This window comes from Maylandia zebra, linkage group LG17 (genome assembly GCF_041146795.1).
Source record: "Maylandia zebra isolate NMK-2024a linkage group LG17, Mzebra_GT3a, whole genome shotgun sequence".
Lineage (NCBI taxonomy): Eukaryota > Metazoa > Chordata > Actinopteri > Cichliformes > Cichlidae > Maylandia > Maylandia zebra.
In genome coordinates this window covers 21,378,549-21,394,110 of record NC_135183.1, presented here as the reverse complement: position 1 = coordinate 21,394,110, position 15,562 = coordinate 21,378,549, and the positions used below count along the sequence as shown (strand labels likewise).

Genomic DNA, 15,562 nt, shown 5'->3' with positions numbered 1-15,562 from the left:
GATCGCATTGTGTTAATTCATTATTATTTTATTTACCTCTGTGACATAAAACCCGGACTAATTCGGTGCGTCTGAGCTCTGGAGGGTTGCTTGTGTCTGCTTGTGCGTGTCTGTATTGCACTGAGTGTAATGCTGGCTCGCTCACACACACACACACACACACACACACACACACACACACACACACACACACACACACGCATACAGTGTCTAGTGGTGGGGCCTGGGGACCAATTTATTTACATGCAGTGGAAGAGGAACAGAGAATTGGAGGAAGGGATAAAACAAAAAGGGAAGGAGAGAAAAAGAGGAAGCAGCAGGGAATTATGGAGAAAACCCAGTGGAACGAGCAAGTTTCTCTGCTGTTCCCAAGGACAGACTAGACCAATTTACTATTTAGATGGCTCAGTGGGGGTGTGCTTCTTTGCGGATTTTGTTTGCCAGTATCTTAAGTGGTTTCCAGAAACGCTGCCTTCATTGGTGACGGACTGTTTTAGCTCCGGGGTTAAAAAGTAGCTTAAAGCTGCAGTCACATGTATTTGCTTTGAAAACAGGTAGAACTTAACAGGAAATCACCTACAAATGATGCAACCGCAGCCTGGGAACATTTACAGAAAATCCGAGTGAGATGATAACCTTTGCTGGATGCCACTTTGTGCTGCAAGAGATACAGTAACTGTTTGAGCACACAGAAACGTCTCTCACAGTAAATCTTAATGTTTGTTGGATAATTTTATTTTGAAGTTATAGGGAGGGGGTTACTCTATAGTGGGAAATTGTTTCATGACTGGAAACAGGTTGGAGCTGTAAAGCATACTGGAGATGTGCACTGATATGATGTTTATATGTAGCTCTATTAAGATTCTATCCTGCATCAATGTATACATTTTTCTTCTGTTTATCTGCTTCTAGTTCTCGGCAGTTAAGTCAAAACTGCTTGTATTTCCCTCTCTCAAGCAATCACTGGAGGGAAATTCTTTGTAGCGTGTCCTGGGTCTGCTCAGGTGTTTCCCTAAACGTCGAGTCACCTGCTGTGGAGAAGATCATCAAACCTCCACAGTCGTAGTTTTCAGTTTCCCTGCCTTCTGTAGTCCCCCGCTCTTTACCTGACTGTTTTTGTCTGATTTGTTTCTTATTTTGTTTGAGCGTGCTTTTGTGTGTTTCATTTCCTCGTTCTTGTTCCGTTTTTTTGCCTTCGTCAGTGTAAGTTAACTCACCTGTCGGGTTCACCTGTTACACTGTGAAACACCCTTTGTTGAACTCTAAGTCTTTATTAAACTTCCTTGTTTCTCCGCCCACCCGCCAGTCTCCGGGTCCTCTTGCGAACGTTTGCTAACGAACCATGCCCAGAAAGCCCAGAACAAAGTTCATTTTTTCCCACTTGTACCTGGAATCGTATTCTTTTGGCGACAGCACACAGTTTGTAGCCATAGGTGATGAAGGGAATTTAGCTCAGTCAGAAAATCAAAAGCCTCACCTTCAAGCTTTGCAACTCCTGCTCTACTCTTCGAATTTGAGGGCAATCAGTTCTTTTTCCCCCTCGGTTAAGAACCGTAGCCTCAGAATTTAAGTTGCTAATTCTCCTGCCATCCGCTTTATGCTTGACTGCAGTGGGCCTCTGTGATAGTTGGAGGTCACCGCTTGATGAAGCCACCAGGACCTCATCGGCAAATATGAACTCCGGAAATCTGCCAGCTGTGCCTAGAAATTCTGGGCAGCCCTGGAGTCCAGCGAGCAGAAAAATACTGACTGAAGGGTTCCCTGAATTAAACGCTCAGTGCCTGCTGTTAAATATCTTGGTAGAAATTTCTTATCATGCTGGCAACTTAAAATGAGAAAAAAAAAGCTTTTAGTTTGAGGGAATAGACGCTTACGTTTGTCAGCATCTCTGTTTGGACACAAATTATATTCGATTTGTCTTTTTACAAATCATTAGGTAAATCATTTTTATTCTCTTTACAGCTGTTCAACAATCTTTTGTCTTTGTCTTGCAGGCAGGACGCCAGTGACCTCTCTGGACCGATACAAAGGTACTGTAATACATCTTTTCATCATCTCCTCTCCTTTTCCCCTCACTCCTTCGCCTTCCTTTGGCCTCATCTGCAATGAAGCATGCCATCTCCAGGCTTAAGGCCAAGCACTGGCTGCATCAACACTGGAGTGGTGTTGTGAAAAGGGGGGAAGGGGGGGACCGCAGAAGGACAGAAGGTAGATGAGATGAGGTCGTGGGTTGAGAGAGGAGAAGTAAAGGAAAAGAGAGAAAGGGGAAATTAAAAGGCAGAGATGTGACGTGCCTCAGATCTATGGCCAAAGAGGGTCATTAAACTAAACCCTTCGGCGACAGAACGACAGATCAAGAGAGGGGAGAGGGAGGGAAGAAGAAGGTTTAAATAAGGGCCAATCTTAAAATAGCATTACCTATTTCTCATCTGAGGCCTAGTTAACAGGAAAAGAATGAATATCTTGCCCCGAAAACCATCAGCACCCTCCCATTTCTTACAAGATGGAGGGAGGTCGGAGGGTGGGGGCGGACGAGCCGGTGCAAGTTTTTATCCGTTTGAATCATTTTAAGCTCATAAAGATTTCTAATGCACCTGTAATGCTTTATGACCTGAGTTATAATCAGAGATAATGCTTACTGTTGCAGTAAATATTACATTTATGAACTACAGGTGTTAATGACTGGTTGTCCAACAAAGACCCTAATAATAGCACATCTCATAAACATTTATAGGATCCATAATGCGTCAGCAGGTGCTGCTGTAAGTGCGGTCACCGCTGCGTTGAAGGGTACTCCAGAATCACAATCCACTGCATTCATGAACCGAAAAGGCAAAAATACATTGTAGCAGGCAAACAATAAAGAAGGATAAATGTTGTGTAGAGATGAAAATGTGATCTCTCTCTTTTTCTTTAAAAAAAGGCAGTTATTTCTCTTTATAATAAAGCAGAAAACAACAAAGATAGAAGGTGATGAAATGTTCGCTGTGATGGATTACCTATCCGTAGTGAGTTTTAAGTCTCTGTGAGCTGATTTTTTTTACTCCATAGTGAAATGAACTGAATCTAATGGCTCCCTGGAAAGTCAGAAATCCATTTAAAAACTCGCAGTATATTTGGAAAATACTCAGCAGTAATATAAAGAATATGCGATTTTAATGGACTGAATCGTGTCAGACCACTGATGTGGTCCTTTAAGTAACCCAGTGGCTCTATAATTTTAATATTACTCTTATTTTATATATATATATATATATATATATATATATATATATATATATATATATATATATATATATAAATGTTTTTTGTGAACCAGGCTAACCTCTAAATAAATGTTTTGTACTTTTGGAAGTGCGACAAGAAAATGGATAGCATGTTGTTACACGATGATGAGTTCTACATCTGCTGATTTTTCAATACTACAGTCTCTAAATAGTATCAGTCTAAAGCTGCTCCTGACAGGCAAACACGGCAGGTGAATCAGCTGAGATCAAAAAAACAAGATCCGGCTCGGAACGCGACACTGGCGGAAAAGAGTCAAAACACGGGAGGAAGAGCGAGCGACGGCGGCTGTGGCTGTGAATAATTAGGCAAAATAGTTTGCTTTTGTTTTTCTCTCTGATTGGAGAAAATAAGCGAGGCTGTGACTGTCGCATGTCGCATGCGCTCTCACACACACACACACACGCACCAGTGTGTGTTGTCTTAGGCACTAATCCGCCACACAGCTGCGTCATTCCGGAACGTGTGTTTACTTCCTCTGTGCCTTTACCACCACCATCACTGCCGCCGACCCCCCACAATCCCCGCAAACACACACAAACACACACACACGCACAATCACACAAAAGAGAACTGGGCGTATAATTTGATCCTGTGTGCTCTCCTCCTCTAATGAAGCTCTCTGGCGGTTTGACTGACACCCGGCTCGTTATTTAAGTGCCTGTTTTGGGCCAGGAGGAAGAAGAAGAGGAGCTGGGGCAAGGATGGAAGACGGAGAGGAGGCGGAGGAGGAGTGAGAGGGGTTGGGGAGAAACAGATAGGAAAAGTGGCAACAAGGGAGCTGAAAGAGAGGATAGGATTGAAATTGGGAGGATAGGGATAGATAAAGGGACTACAGGAAATGAAAACAGGCTGGAAGGATGAAGCAGGGACAGAGAAAAAGAGGATCATGGGAGTCGTAGGGAGTAAATGAGAGAGAGGTGTGGAGAAGAGTTTAAAAAAAAGAAAGAGGAGAACTGCAATCAAGACAAGACAGTTCGGGAGGAGGAAGAGCTGATGCCGGAAACGGGGGTGATAAAGGGTGTGGAGGGATTGTGTGCATGAGTGTGTATAATTGCAGGTCTTTGTCCTGATAATGTTCTTTGAAGGCACACAGCTGATAATTAGCAGGCATGGCTCCACGGATGCCTTTCAGCATCGGTCATTATGAGCCGCAAACCCACTATTGGCTCTGACATGACCTCCTGAGATGGCGAGGAACGCTGCGCACACACACACACAAACATACACACCCATGCACACACACATGCGTGCCAGCAGCAAGCTCACACACGTCAAAAAAACGCACCAATTGTGGTAAACAAGTGCTGATTAGTGTATGAATAGCATAAGCTCACGAGTGGAACAGATACAACAGCTCTCCGAAGGCCTCAAGTTCCTCTTTGGCATGAGGGCTGCAGGTGCGCGTGACACGCACAAATGCACTCACACTTCCTGTTTACAGAGCCAGACCCACACAGACAGCAGAGACTGTAATTACAGGGATTCACACAATGTGGCGTCCCGGTACGCTGCGTCCGTTATTGCCTCCCCGGTTGCCACATGACAACAGCGGTCTCCCCCCACCACTTGCTACGGAGACTGCCTGATGCGCCGCTCCTGGCCCCGCCTTCCCAAGTATTCCCATATCTGAATATTTATGAGACAGGAACTGGCAGTCAGAAGACACGGGCTGGAGTGTCCACTCTCCTCTGCAGTGACAGTTGTCGGTGTTAAAGGCTCCTTCCTGAGCTTTAATTTGTCCCCCAGTGAGAAAACGTCCAGCAGGAGCTGCAGCGTGACAGATTCCTGAAAGCACTCCCGGTCATTTCATTTTTTTAACCCCACTTTTTGTGCCAGAACTTTTGCATTTCATCAATAAGGGCAATGACTCATATTTTTAATAACACAACAAACACAGGCCTCTCTCTCTTGTCGAGTAGCAGCGTGGCGTGTTGGAAAGGACAGGATCCGAGTTTATCTCGCCTCTGTTATTTCTGTCATCTTTCAAAAACTTCTTTTCTTCTTGGCGTGTTCAGAATGTGCGACCAAATATCAGCGCTGGGTCCTTCTGCTACCCCTTTTTGTGGCTTTCAGCTTAGCTTAGGTGCCATCATGTGACGAAAGAGTGGATGCTAATCAGGTGGTTACAAGTGGCCAAAGGAGAAAAAAGAGTCAAACTGTTGCAGCAGTTTTTTAATTCTCATTGGGTTTTTAATTGTCGGAGCCTATGCCGGTGTCGCGCTCACTGTTCATCCATTTTTCATCCAAACACATGAATTATGAAGAATTGCTAATGACGGCGAGGGAAGGAGAGAGAGAGGAGAGGGGGGTCTGTGTGCAGAGAGCTGGACGGACTCTTAGATATCTTTTCTTCCTTCGCTTCCCCACAATCTGTCTCAAGAGAGTTTTTTTCTTTTTTGAGTGACACAGGGGTTCAATTTCTGGATAAAACACACACACACGCACACACAGACATCCTGGGTGGCAGGTGAACATACAGTGGTCCAGGAGAGACTGACTTCTGTATGTGTGATCTAGACCATTGACCTGGAACACACAGAGCACTGAGAGAATAAAACTCACACACACACACACACACACACACACACACACGTCATTACTTCGTTTTTTCTATTAAATATTTTAAGCATCATTGTAACTGTTTCTATATTTTAACATATAATTACAAGGTTTTGTTCTTCCATTTTGTTATTTTTGTTTAATCAAGCATCGAATAGTGTATAGTGTTGAACACAGGCATATAACACAATCATTTTTTACTGATTTGCTATTCCTAAATGATTTTCAGATGCCTTTTCTTATTTACTTTTTTAACACATGGTATTTTTGTTTTAATATTGTATTTTTGGTACATTTGTTTTGTTTCATGGGAACTACATTTTCATCTTTTTATTATCATTATTTTATAATTTACTAGTTTATCCCCTGAAAAAGTTGGATCATATTGAATAGTTGATTGGAAAATGTCTTTTTCGGTGTTATTGCTGCTTCTTAATCAATCCAGAACATGACTAGGTATTAAAGCAGATTCGTCTGAACACACTCACACGCACACACACACATGCAGTCAGAGCGTTGTGCCCCGGGGTTTTCTGGGATGCTGGAGTGGAGTTCCTTCTTCCAGCTGACGCTCCCTCGCTGAGACGGGGAGAAGCTGAAGTCGTGGGCGTGTCTTCTTTGCATTGCAGTGATTTCCTAAAACAATAAGAATATACGGCTGTTATGATTGAAAATGCATTTCAATCGAGTCCTGATTGCAAGTGCGCTCTTTTATTAGCAACTTCTACCCAGTGCAAACAATGCTGTTGCCATAATTAATCATTATCACATTAATTTTGTTTTGAATGATTACTGTAGCACGTTATAAAGAAACTGTTTTTGTTGGTGGTGGTGTTGATCTTTCTGAAATTAGTTCTTCAAGCGCAGTAATGATTCAGTTACAAGATTGCGATCTGGGGGAAAAATATCTTTAGATTTGCTTTCACTTTCCTTTTCCATTTTCATTCGCTTGTTTGCACGTTCCCACATTTGTCTTTTTCTCTGCTAAGGCACATATGCATGCCTTTCAGTGTGTGTGTGTGTGTGTGTGTGTGTGTGTGTGTGTGTGTGTGTGTGTGTGTGTGATGTTGGGGGAACTCAGTGTGACTTTTTTTTCCTCTTTTTTGAGAGGCTCCAGATGGCTGAGAGACAGGTGAGCCAATTAGCGAGTCTCACTACACAGCAACATCATCACACCGGCGGAGCACGACAGCGAAACACACAAGCACACACACACACACGCACAAACACACACACAAACACAAAAAACATACCAGTATTTCACATGACTCTGCCACACGGTTAGCTCTGCCACCGTAACGTCCCGATGTGCGTCTTAGTCCGTCAATACGCCGTCACGAGCTCGTCAGTGTCACCGCGCAGATGAAATTGATTCTGGAATATGTAACGATTCTGGGAAACGATGACAAATGATCCTCTAATGTTAGCTTATTATCACGGCCTCCCGCAACATACAGCGCTGCGCGACTTATATTGTGGCCCATTATGCATGTTTTATACGACCCAGAAAACAGGCATAATGGGCAGATTTGAATTGATTTGCTTGTGTATTCATTTATTTTCAAGGAGCCAAAAATATTTCAGGAAGCCTCGCTGATGTTCATTATAATTCTAATGAAGTCGAAATCTTCACAAAGGAGGAGAGAGCGGCAGGAAGACAGCAAGTCTAAACAAAACAACAACCTTTATCTGTCTTCCTCTCTTTATCCCTCTTTTTTTTCCCCTCTCATGTCGTCTCTTTTGCTCTGTTTCAGCGCTGAGTAGCTGAATATTAGGCGTAGAAATTGCAGACTTTGCCGGTAATTAGCCGTCAGCCGCTGTGGAAAACACACCTGACCCTTTGCACTCCTTCCAGCTTCTAGATGCAAACAATACCCCTACACACATATATGCATCCATATGATGCAACGCATGCACTTGCATGGTGCTTATTATTTAAAAAGGCTGCTGTGTTTGTCTATTTCTCTTTTTGTTAAGGGATAATTGAACACCCATGACGGCTGCTTTCCCGCCTAATGGAAGGGGACAAATTAATCTCTCTGTGCTAATGTCTGCAAATGGAACAGGACCACTCCTGCCACCTCCATGCTCAGCTAACCTGCTTGGCGTTAGTGCATACGAGGATAATGTAAACCTCCGTCGGCTCTGATGATGGATATAATGCAGCTAGTGTCATTTTGAAACTGTGGGATTCTCTAGGCCTTCTGGGAAAAAATGTTCAGTCACAAAAGAATTTGTATAATGTTTTTAACTGAAATGATCAATGTTCTGTGGTTTCAGGTCATTCCTACCTGATATATATGCCTCCAAGTGAGTATTTCTAAAGGACTGGTATTAAGTAGATACTTTAAATCACCCTGTGAGATCAGAAGTTGGTGCATTCTTATATGTTCTGAAGGTCATTAACTGTATTAGAGTCTTAAGAAGGATTTCTCGCAGTCGCTTTAGAGCAAGGCTCGATTTAGACAGAGGACTGCAGACTGTGCTGCTGTAGGTGCTAACAGCGCCACAGGAGGGGTAAAGTGGGAGACGGGGAACTGTTAACAACTGCAGTAAAAGGCAGTGGCATCAAGACTGCATTCTTTTGGATTCCTTGTCAGTCACCAGGCAAGATGTGTAAATAATGCAGGCACTGCGCAGCCACACACCCCGAATATGTAAGTGCTGTGTCTTTTCATCTTCAGTGTTTTGTGTGATCTTTGTGAAACACGGTGAAAACCTGTTTAAACCATAAACAATCCTGTTCATATGCTGAGGGTGGAGACTTAGCGCGTATGTGAAGACGTCCCGGTGTTATACTTTAAACATCGTCAAGAGTGTGAGGTTCTGTTTAAGGCTGATTTGTTTTATTCTCATGGTGCAGGTGTGAATCCAAGGCTCCGTTCATAGCAGCAATCTGTACTGTAAGTAAAAGACCTTAAAATATTGGATGGAGAACTTTAGTTTTAATCCTCAGTCGTAAAAGGCAGAGGGGGTATTGTCAACCAACGGGGCAGCGTGGACACAGTAACTCAAGAACGAGGCGACTCAGGATTTTCACACTTATACCATAGGTGCAGCTCCTAAAAAATGGCAGGCAAGTTCCAATATATTCCAGTAGGTTGTAAGAATTTGTTGTCAACACAATAACTCGAGAAGAAAATCACGTAGGATTTTCAACTTTATATCACAAATTACAAATTAGGGTACAAATTTGGAGACTGGGGGTTAGTGCCACCAGTGTTCCCCGCTCCACTCATGTAAGAAAAAGAGTAATTTAAAAGTGTTGCTTGCTAAGAACTAACATAATTAACTGTAAATCAACTGAGGATAGATTTAGTTCACGCAGTGCAGTTCAGTCTTGTAATTGTAGCTCCGTTTCAGAACACTCAACCCAAGACACAGTAAGGTGAAGACACGATAATATTAGTGTCACGGTTCTGGGTCAGTTTGGCCCAGTATTTTGAGTTGTTATGGTTTGGTTTATTTTTGAATGATGGATCGTTCTTTATGTTTCTCTGGTGCTTTGTTGGGTTTTATGATGAATCTGTGTTTCAGTTATTTTGGTGTGTTTTTGCATTATGGATTGTTTTCTTATTCTCTTGTAGTGCTTGTGGTGGTGGTGGTGATGATAGATTATTATTAGTTTCTTGTTTCTGTTTATCCGTGTTTAAGGATTTGTTGTTTCGTGTATTGTTTGAGTTGCATGTGTTATATTCTGTCTGCCTCTCTGTCTGCGTCTTTGTTTAGTGGGTTCTTGTTTCCTGTTTTATTGTGAAGGTCTGTGTCTCATGTGAGTGTGTTCAGTTCTACTGCACCCCTGTCTCGTTAGTCCAATTTCTCCCAGCTGTGTCTCCCTCCTGTTTCTCATTCCCTGATTACCCCCCTGTGTATATAAGCCCTGTGTGTTCCTGTGCTCTCTGTCGTGTCGCACCATCAGATCATGCCTGTGTGTTTCCGGTTCTCAGTGTTCGTTGTGCTGTTCATGTTTTGTGCTTTGCCAGCAATAAAGCTGTGGTTTTCTGTTGAAATTTGGCTTCATGAGTCCTGCGTTTGGATCCTCACCTTCGCCTGCCGTACACAGAACCCTGACAATTAGTGAGAATGCCAAGTATCAGATGCTCTGATATGAAGATGCTCTGATACAGCTCTTGGTGGAGGTAGGAAAAAAGAAAGTCCCTTCCAGAAGAAACAGAAACTGGAACAGGCAGCTACCACAACCAGTGAGGAGAAGAGAGGCTAAAAGAGTATACTGAGACTATGATTAACGAATAACTGGACAAAACACAAACTCTGGGAGCAGACACACGTAGGGACACCATAACTACAAGTTTGATCAAAGGCTTTTAATTTCAGCTTCTGCAGACTTTCTTATGCAGACCAATTACTGCATGATTGCTTCACACTCAAAGCAAGTTACAAAATTGTGTAATAACAGCTACTGTGTGTGACTGTGTGGCATCCACAGCTGTCGGTGTGCACATCTGTGAGGGAGAATAATCCCGGTATTGGGATTTCATTTGGGCTTGCCCTTTTTTCTGTAGAAAAGACCAGAGAGTGGCACAAAAGTGCCTTGCCTTAGTGTTGGAAAATTTCTTTGAAGCGTTAGCACGGTCGACTTTGTGGCACACGAATGCCTTCTCATTTTCAGCCCCCAAATCTGTAAAACACGAGGTGAACTCTTCTATCTTTGTTCCCCTTAACTTAATTAACCGTTTTTATTCTGCTTAGTTTTTCTCCCAGCCATTCGCGCTCTCCTGCAGTGCCTCTGTGTTCCGCCAAGGGGGCCCACCCCACAGTTTTAGAAGCACTGACTTAACGTAATTTGCAAACGGTTGTCAAAGAGTCCAAAAATAAGCTCCACGATGACGTGGCATCAATCGCGCTGCCGTCACTGTTCACATTTGAACATGTTTTGTAGAGGAATGTGGAGGTGGGAGGTCGGGTGACTGTCACCCTATTTTCCCATCTTAATAGCCTGTGATCCTGCAGCCATTTTGCCTTCTAAGCCTTTTCCTGTGAATGACCTCCAGGGGAGATTGTGTTGCTGCTGCTGGAGTACAGAGGAGTTGATTACGCTGGCAGTGCCGGGGCTTTGTTCTAAGCATATGCCCGTCCTTGGCTTTGCAGCGCGCGAGAAAAGAGATAGATGAAGAAGAAGAAGAAGAAGAAGAAGACGACGAGGAGGAGTCTTATCTCTCTCGTGGGGTCTCGCATCCTTTCATTCCAGATTGTCTTGGTGACCTTCTTGCCCCACCCGGTTCATCCCGACCCTCCACTGCATCGCTTGTTTACTGTCCCATAATGACATTGTCAATGGCAACAATACATCCGCTTATCGCGAGGTGTCTGCCGACACAATGGATGAATGGCAGCGTAATGGAAAGGCGAATTTGTCCTGTTGTCATCTCCAAGTCTTTGGAGGCTCTCTCCTACTTGGCCGTGTGTGCCGGCGTAAGATAAGATTAATTCTTCATATCGCAGGGCTGATTGCAGAATCTTGTATCTAATGCAATTTTTATTTCCTCACCCCTCCTCCTTTCCTATTTCTCTTTTCTTTCGAACTGCAGAGTCAAGCATTTTTTTTTTCCTCCTCTTTTTCTTTGGGGAAAAAAAATCTAAATAATTTATCTGTGTTTTGGTGCATTTTCCCCCCTTCCTGTACTGTTGAGTGGAGAGAAATGGGATGGAGACAGACAGGAGGAAAGGCACATGAGAGTGTTTTTTTTTTCCTTTTCTTTATATTTCCTTTTTTTTTTTTTGAATGGGAGGAACGTGAGCAGCATGCCGAGGAGGGTAAGAAAAGGGAGCGAAGGATGGCGGGAAGGAGGCAGAGGGGTTGAGCGAGCGAACCTCGCTCAGCTCTCGGCTGGAGAGGGGCCTAAGAGGAGCCTGCAGACTTTGGTAATCCCTCTTTTATTAATGTGAAGCCAAGCTCAGCAGAATGCAGGCTCACAGACATACCAGAGTTGCTCACAACTGACTGTCTTTGGGCCTCGCTGTCTGTCTCTCGCATGCAGATCTGCTTCGCTGTCATGACGGGCCAAGTCCGGCCCCTCCCATTTGCCGGGTTAGTAAACAGCTAAACGGTTAAAACTGTGTCGTGTCTTGCCCGGGTCCAGACCCGGCCCCGTGCACTTCTGCCCTGCGAGTGGAGTTCTCGAGTCTTTTGATCCTCGCTCAGGTTCCCGGGCTTGGGTTTTTGGCACCGAAATGCATCCTCACCGCTGCACCGTGCCCTGCACGTTACCATGACAACCCCCCTTACATCACTCAGTGCCCCCCATGTAGCCAATGGGCATTGACCTTTTGCTGTCAGAGCGTGTTAGGGAGTGAGAGACACAAAGTGAGAGAGAGAGAGAGAAAGATGGGAGAGAGCGAGTGGAGGCAGGCGCGCGGCAGAAACAACAAACACAAATAGGTCATTAAATCGTAAACACAATTTAAAAGAGACAGAGGCTGCTCGGTTCAACTGGGCCTCAAGTTACTGCGATGTCAGCACCACAGCGTGCGTTCGCTTTGAATGACAAAAACAAGATGCTTGTCTTCATAAGGCATGATGTCATGATGTTGTAAAAAGAACAAAAAAGGCAATGTTTTTAATTTAAGGCTAAATTTGAGATATCGTGAGACGGGGGGTTCCCGGTAACACTTAGCTTCTGATACACCGCCATATGTTCTATGCTCTCCAGCAGTAGCCCTTTAACACAGACTCATATGCAGAGAGCAGGCTTCCATCAGCAAGCACAGAGAGAGACTGATGCGGGCCTTCAGAGAGATCCTCGTTAGGGTAAATAAATGTAAGGAAGTGTGTAGAAAATTCCAATTAAAAGGCAACTAGATTGAATTAGAATTCAAATGAATGCTGTTTTTAACCTCTCAACCTCTACAAGGTCGCTGCTTGGGGATAGCGTAAAGAGTTTAGATCGTTAAGGTTTGTGTTATATGTTGGCAATTGAGCCCTCCTGAGTGCTTCTCTAGCAGCCTGCAGGATGCTGAGAGGTTAAAGGGCTGCTGAAGTTTGTTTTTTCTTTAATATGATGGATTTTTTTATACATTTAACCGGTTTTGATGTCTTATTCAGCAGATTCGCTTGCATTTGGCCACCAGCTTAGAATGTTCTCAGCCTATTTATCACTCCTATAGATATGGCTGGTAGGCACCCTCGTGTACCTGCTTGTAGTCCAAAAAAGTGCATCATCAGCCATTCTTATCACAGCGTTCTGTTGGAGTTCTGTGTGCATGTAAAATCTACAGTAGAGTTTTTTTATGCTCAGGCCACTTTCACGCATGCATTACCTGACAGAAATGCATCTGAGGATAAACACGTTGAATCAGACATTGAACACCTGCCAACACTCCCGTTTTTCCCATGTTTTAAGACCCTCCTGTTCTGCCGTTTGTCCCTGAAGTTGCAAAACTCTCACACTTTATCGTGAGAAGTTGTAATGCACTTTTGTTTTATAGATGATCTGGCAACATTTTCTCCATTCACTGCAATTTCAACTACAACCTGGCAACTCACAGAATGATTCAAAGGATGTGTGAGCAGCTTATCGCTCCTGAAGCAAACCAGTTACATGCTCACTTTTCTGTTGTTGTTGCCTCAGAACAACTGTTCAGACGCAGTGAAGAACCAGACGTTATAATAAACCAAACTAAATGCAGGCGAGCTGAGTGACATTTCTGTTTTTTTGGATGTCGATGATGGTGAGTTTTTGACTTCTGTCAAAGAGATACTTTCCGATTAAGAGCTTTCCAAATCAATTACTCGTAACCGAAATGTTGTGAAAACACGACGCCTCTTTCCAAATTATTAAATTGGATGAGTTACAGTCATTCTCATCAAAACAAGTTATAATCTTCACTGCTGTCACTGCGCGCAACTGTTGGGACCGACTACAAAGTGCAAGACTGAAAAAACAAGAAACACTGCAAAAATATTCAACCGACACACTGAAATTTCACCCCTCACTGCTCTCGCTGGTGTGTCGGTTATGCTAGGAACTTAGTTTTGTGCTTTTTTATTTATTATTTTATTATTATTATTGTTTTCTGGTGAAGGCAGCATGGTGGTGCAGTGGTTAGCACTTTAGCCTCGCAGCAAGAAGGTCCTGGGCTCAAGTCCACAATGTGCCCAGGGCCTTTCTGTGTGGAATTAGCATGTTGTCCCATGTCTGGGTACTCAGGTACCCTGAAATGGAGAAGCACAAGAGGATGGATGAATGAGTGGATGTTTTTCTTCAGTACATCTGATGCAGGTTCTCCACTGGTCTATGCTACAGAAAAAGGGAAACCTTAGACTATGTCCCAGCCTGCTTCTTCAGACATTATCCAGAGTTCATTTGTGAAAATACTTTTGGTAACCTATAAATGTGATCTTTACAACATGTAAATGACCTTATGACAGGTAGTCCTGTCCAAGCACAAGACTTTCAATACTGAAATACTTGGCCTATTACTTGTGATTAACTAGTAGGCACAACCACGCCGAGGTGATAATTAGGTATTAAAGTAGTGGAAGAAACCACCTACTGGTGTAATGGCTGTTGGACTGTTACCAACTGGTAACACTGGCCATTTGAAAGCGGTGTTTTGGGTTAGCACTTCTTGATTCAGCACGTTTGATTAGACCACTGGCAGGTCATGGAGACCACACAGCAGCAAGAGTAGAAGAAGGAAACTCAATTCTTGGATTGCAGAGTCAACAGTTTGACGTCAGCAGTCAGAAATCACAAAAGCTTGTGTCTACTAACCTAAACCATGTGAGTGAGGAATGAGGCAAAAGTGCGAAACGGACTGGCATCATGTCACCTGACACACTGGACATGCTATGAAAGACTAATAGTCAAAGTACATAAGATGCTGTGCATGTTAACAGTGAAAGAGAAGGGAAAGGATACATTTTGCTAATGCAACCCTAATACTGTAACTGATACGATATGAATTATTATCAGAAAAAAATAAATATTCTAATTCCTTCAATCAGAATGGGACTGTAGCAGTCTATATTTAAATGTAAGCTCATAGCAGAGTTGTTTTTCCCCGCTTTAATGTATAAATGCTTCCTCGCACAGCTTTAGTAACTGAATGCCTGCAGAAGTGTGAGCTATTAGCCATGTAAATAACAAATCATCAGTCATCATTGTCAACATTTATGCATTGTAATTTGAATGCATCGTTCCATTCACCGCTGTGTGCTCCTTTTAGGCTTTAGGTTGTTGTGCTCTTTATGCATTCAGCTTTCAGACTAATAAACATAAGCAACATGAGTGGATGCAGCATATGTTGGATTTTGAGCGGGGAAAAAAAATCCATGAGATCATTATATGTGAGAGTGCCAGGTATTTCACGCTCTTAGTCACCACTTTTTTGTTGACAAGCTCGCCATGTGTCAATATTTGTCACCGTCGCGCGCTTGCCATCGCTTTTGGCTGAGACAAAGTGCAATGAGAGGCCGATCCGATCTGAATGGTAAACAACAGAGGCGGAAATGGGTAATTAAGTTAGAAGTTAGCAAAAGTGTCTGCTGCATTTTAATGCCGATGGCCTGTGCACGCCGGGTAATTTAGGATTTCAATTGTTGTTGTTTTTCAGTGAAATGCAGGTGTTTTGTGAAGACAGACGATTTTGCCCTGTATGCCAAACATTCTAATGAAGCTCACGTACAATCCATAATTTTAACTATCCCCCACCTGCCAGCTAGCCACACACGCACACATCCACACATATGCAC

At 43.4% G+C, this 15,562-nt stretch overlaps 1 protein-coding gene across 23 annotated transcripts in view; it reads left to right on the top strand.

Annotated features, from left to right (window-relative positions):
* celf2 (cugbp, Elav-like family member 2) overlaps positions 1-15,562 on the top strand; it is a 239,279-nt gene that overhangs the window by 45,128 nt on the left and 178,589 nt on the right. For all 23 annotated transcript variants that reach the window (XM_024805832.2, XM_012924340.5, XM_014410987.4 and 20 more), the window contains exon 2: positions 1,995-2,030. In XM_024805832.2, coding sequence (XP_024661600.1) covers positions 1,995-2,030 — 36 coding nt within the window. The remainder of the gene's footprint in view (positions 1-1,994; positions 2,031-15,562) is intronic.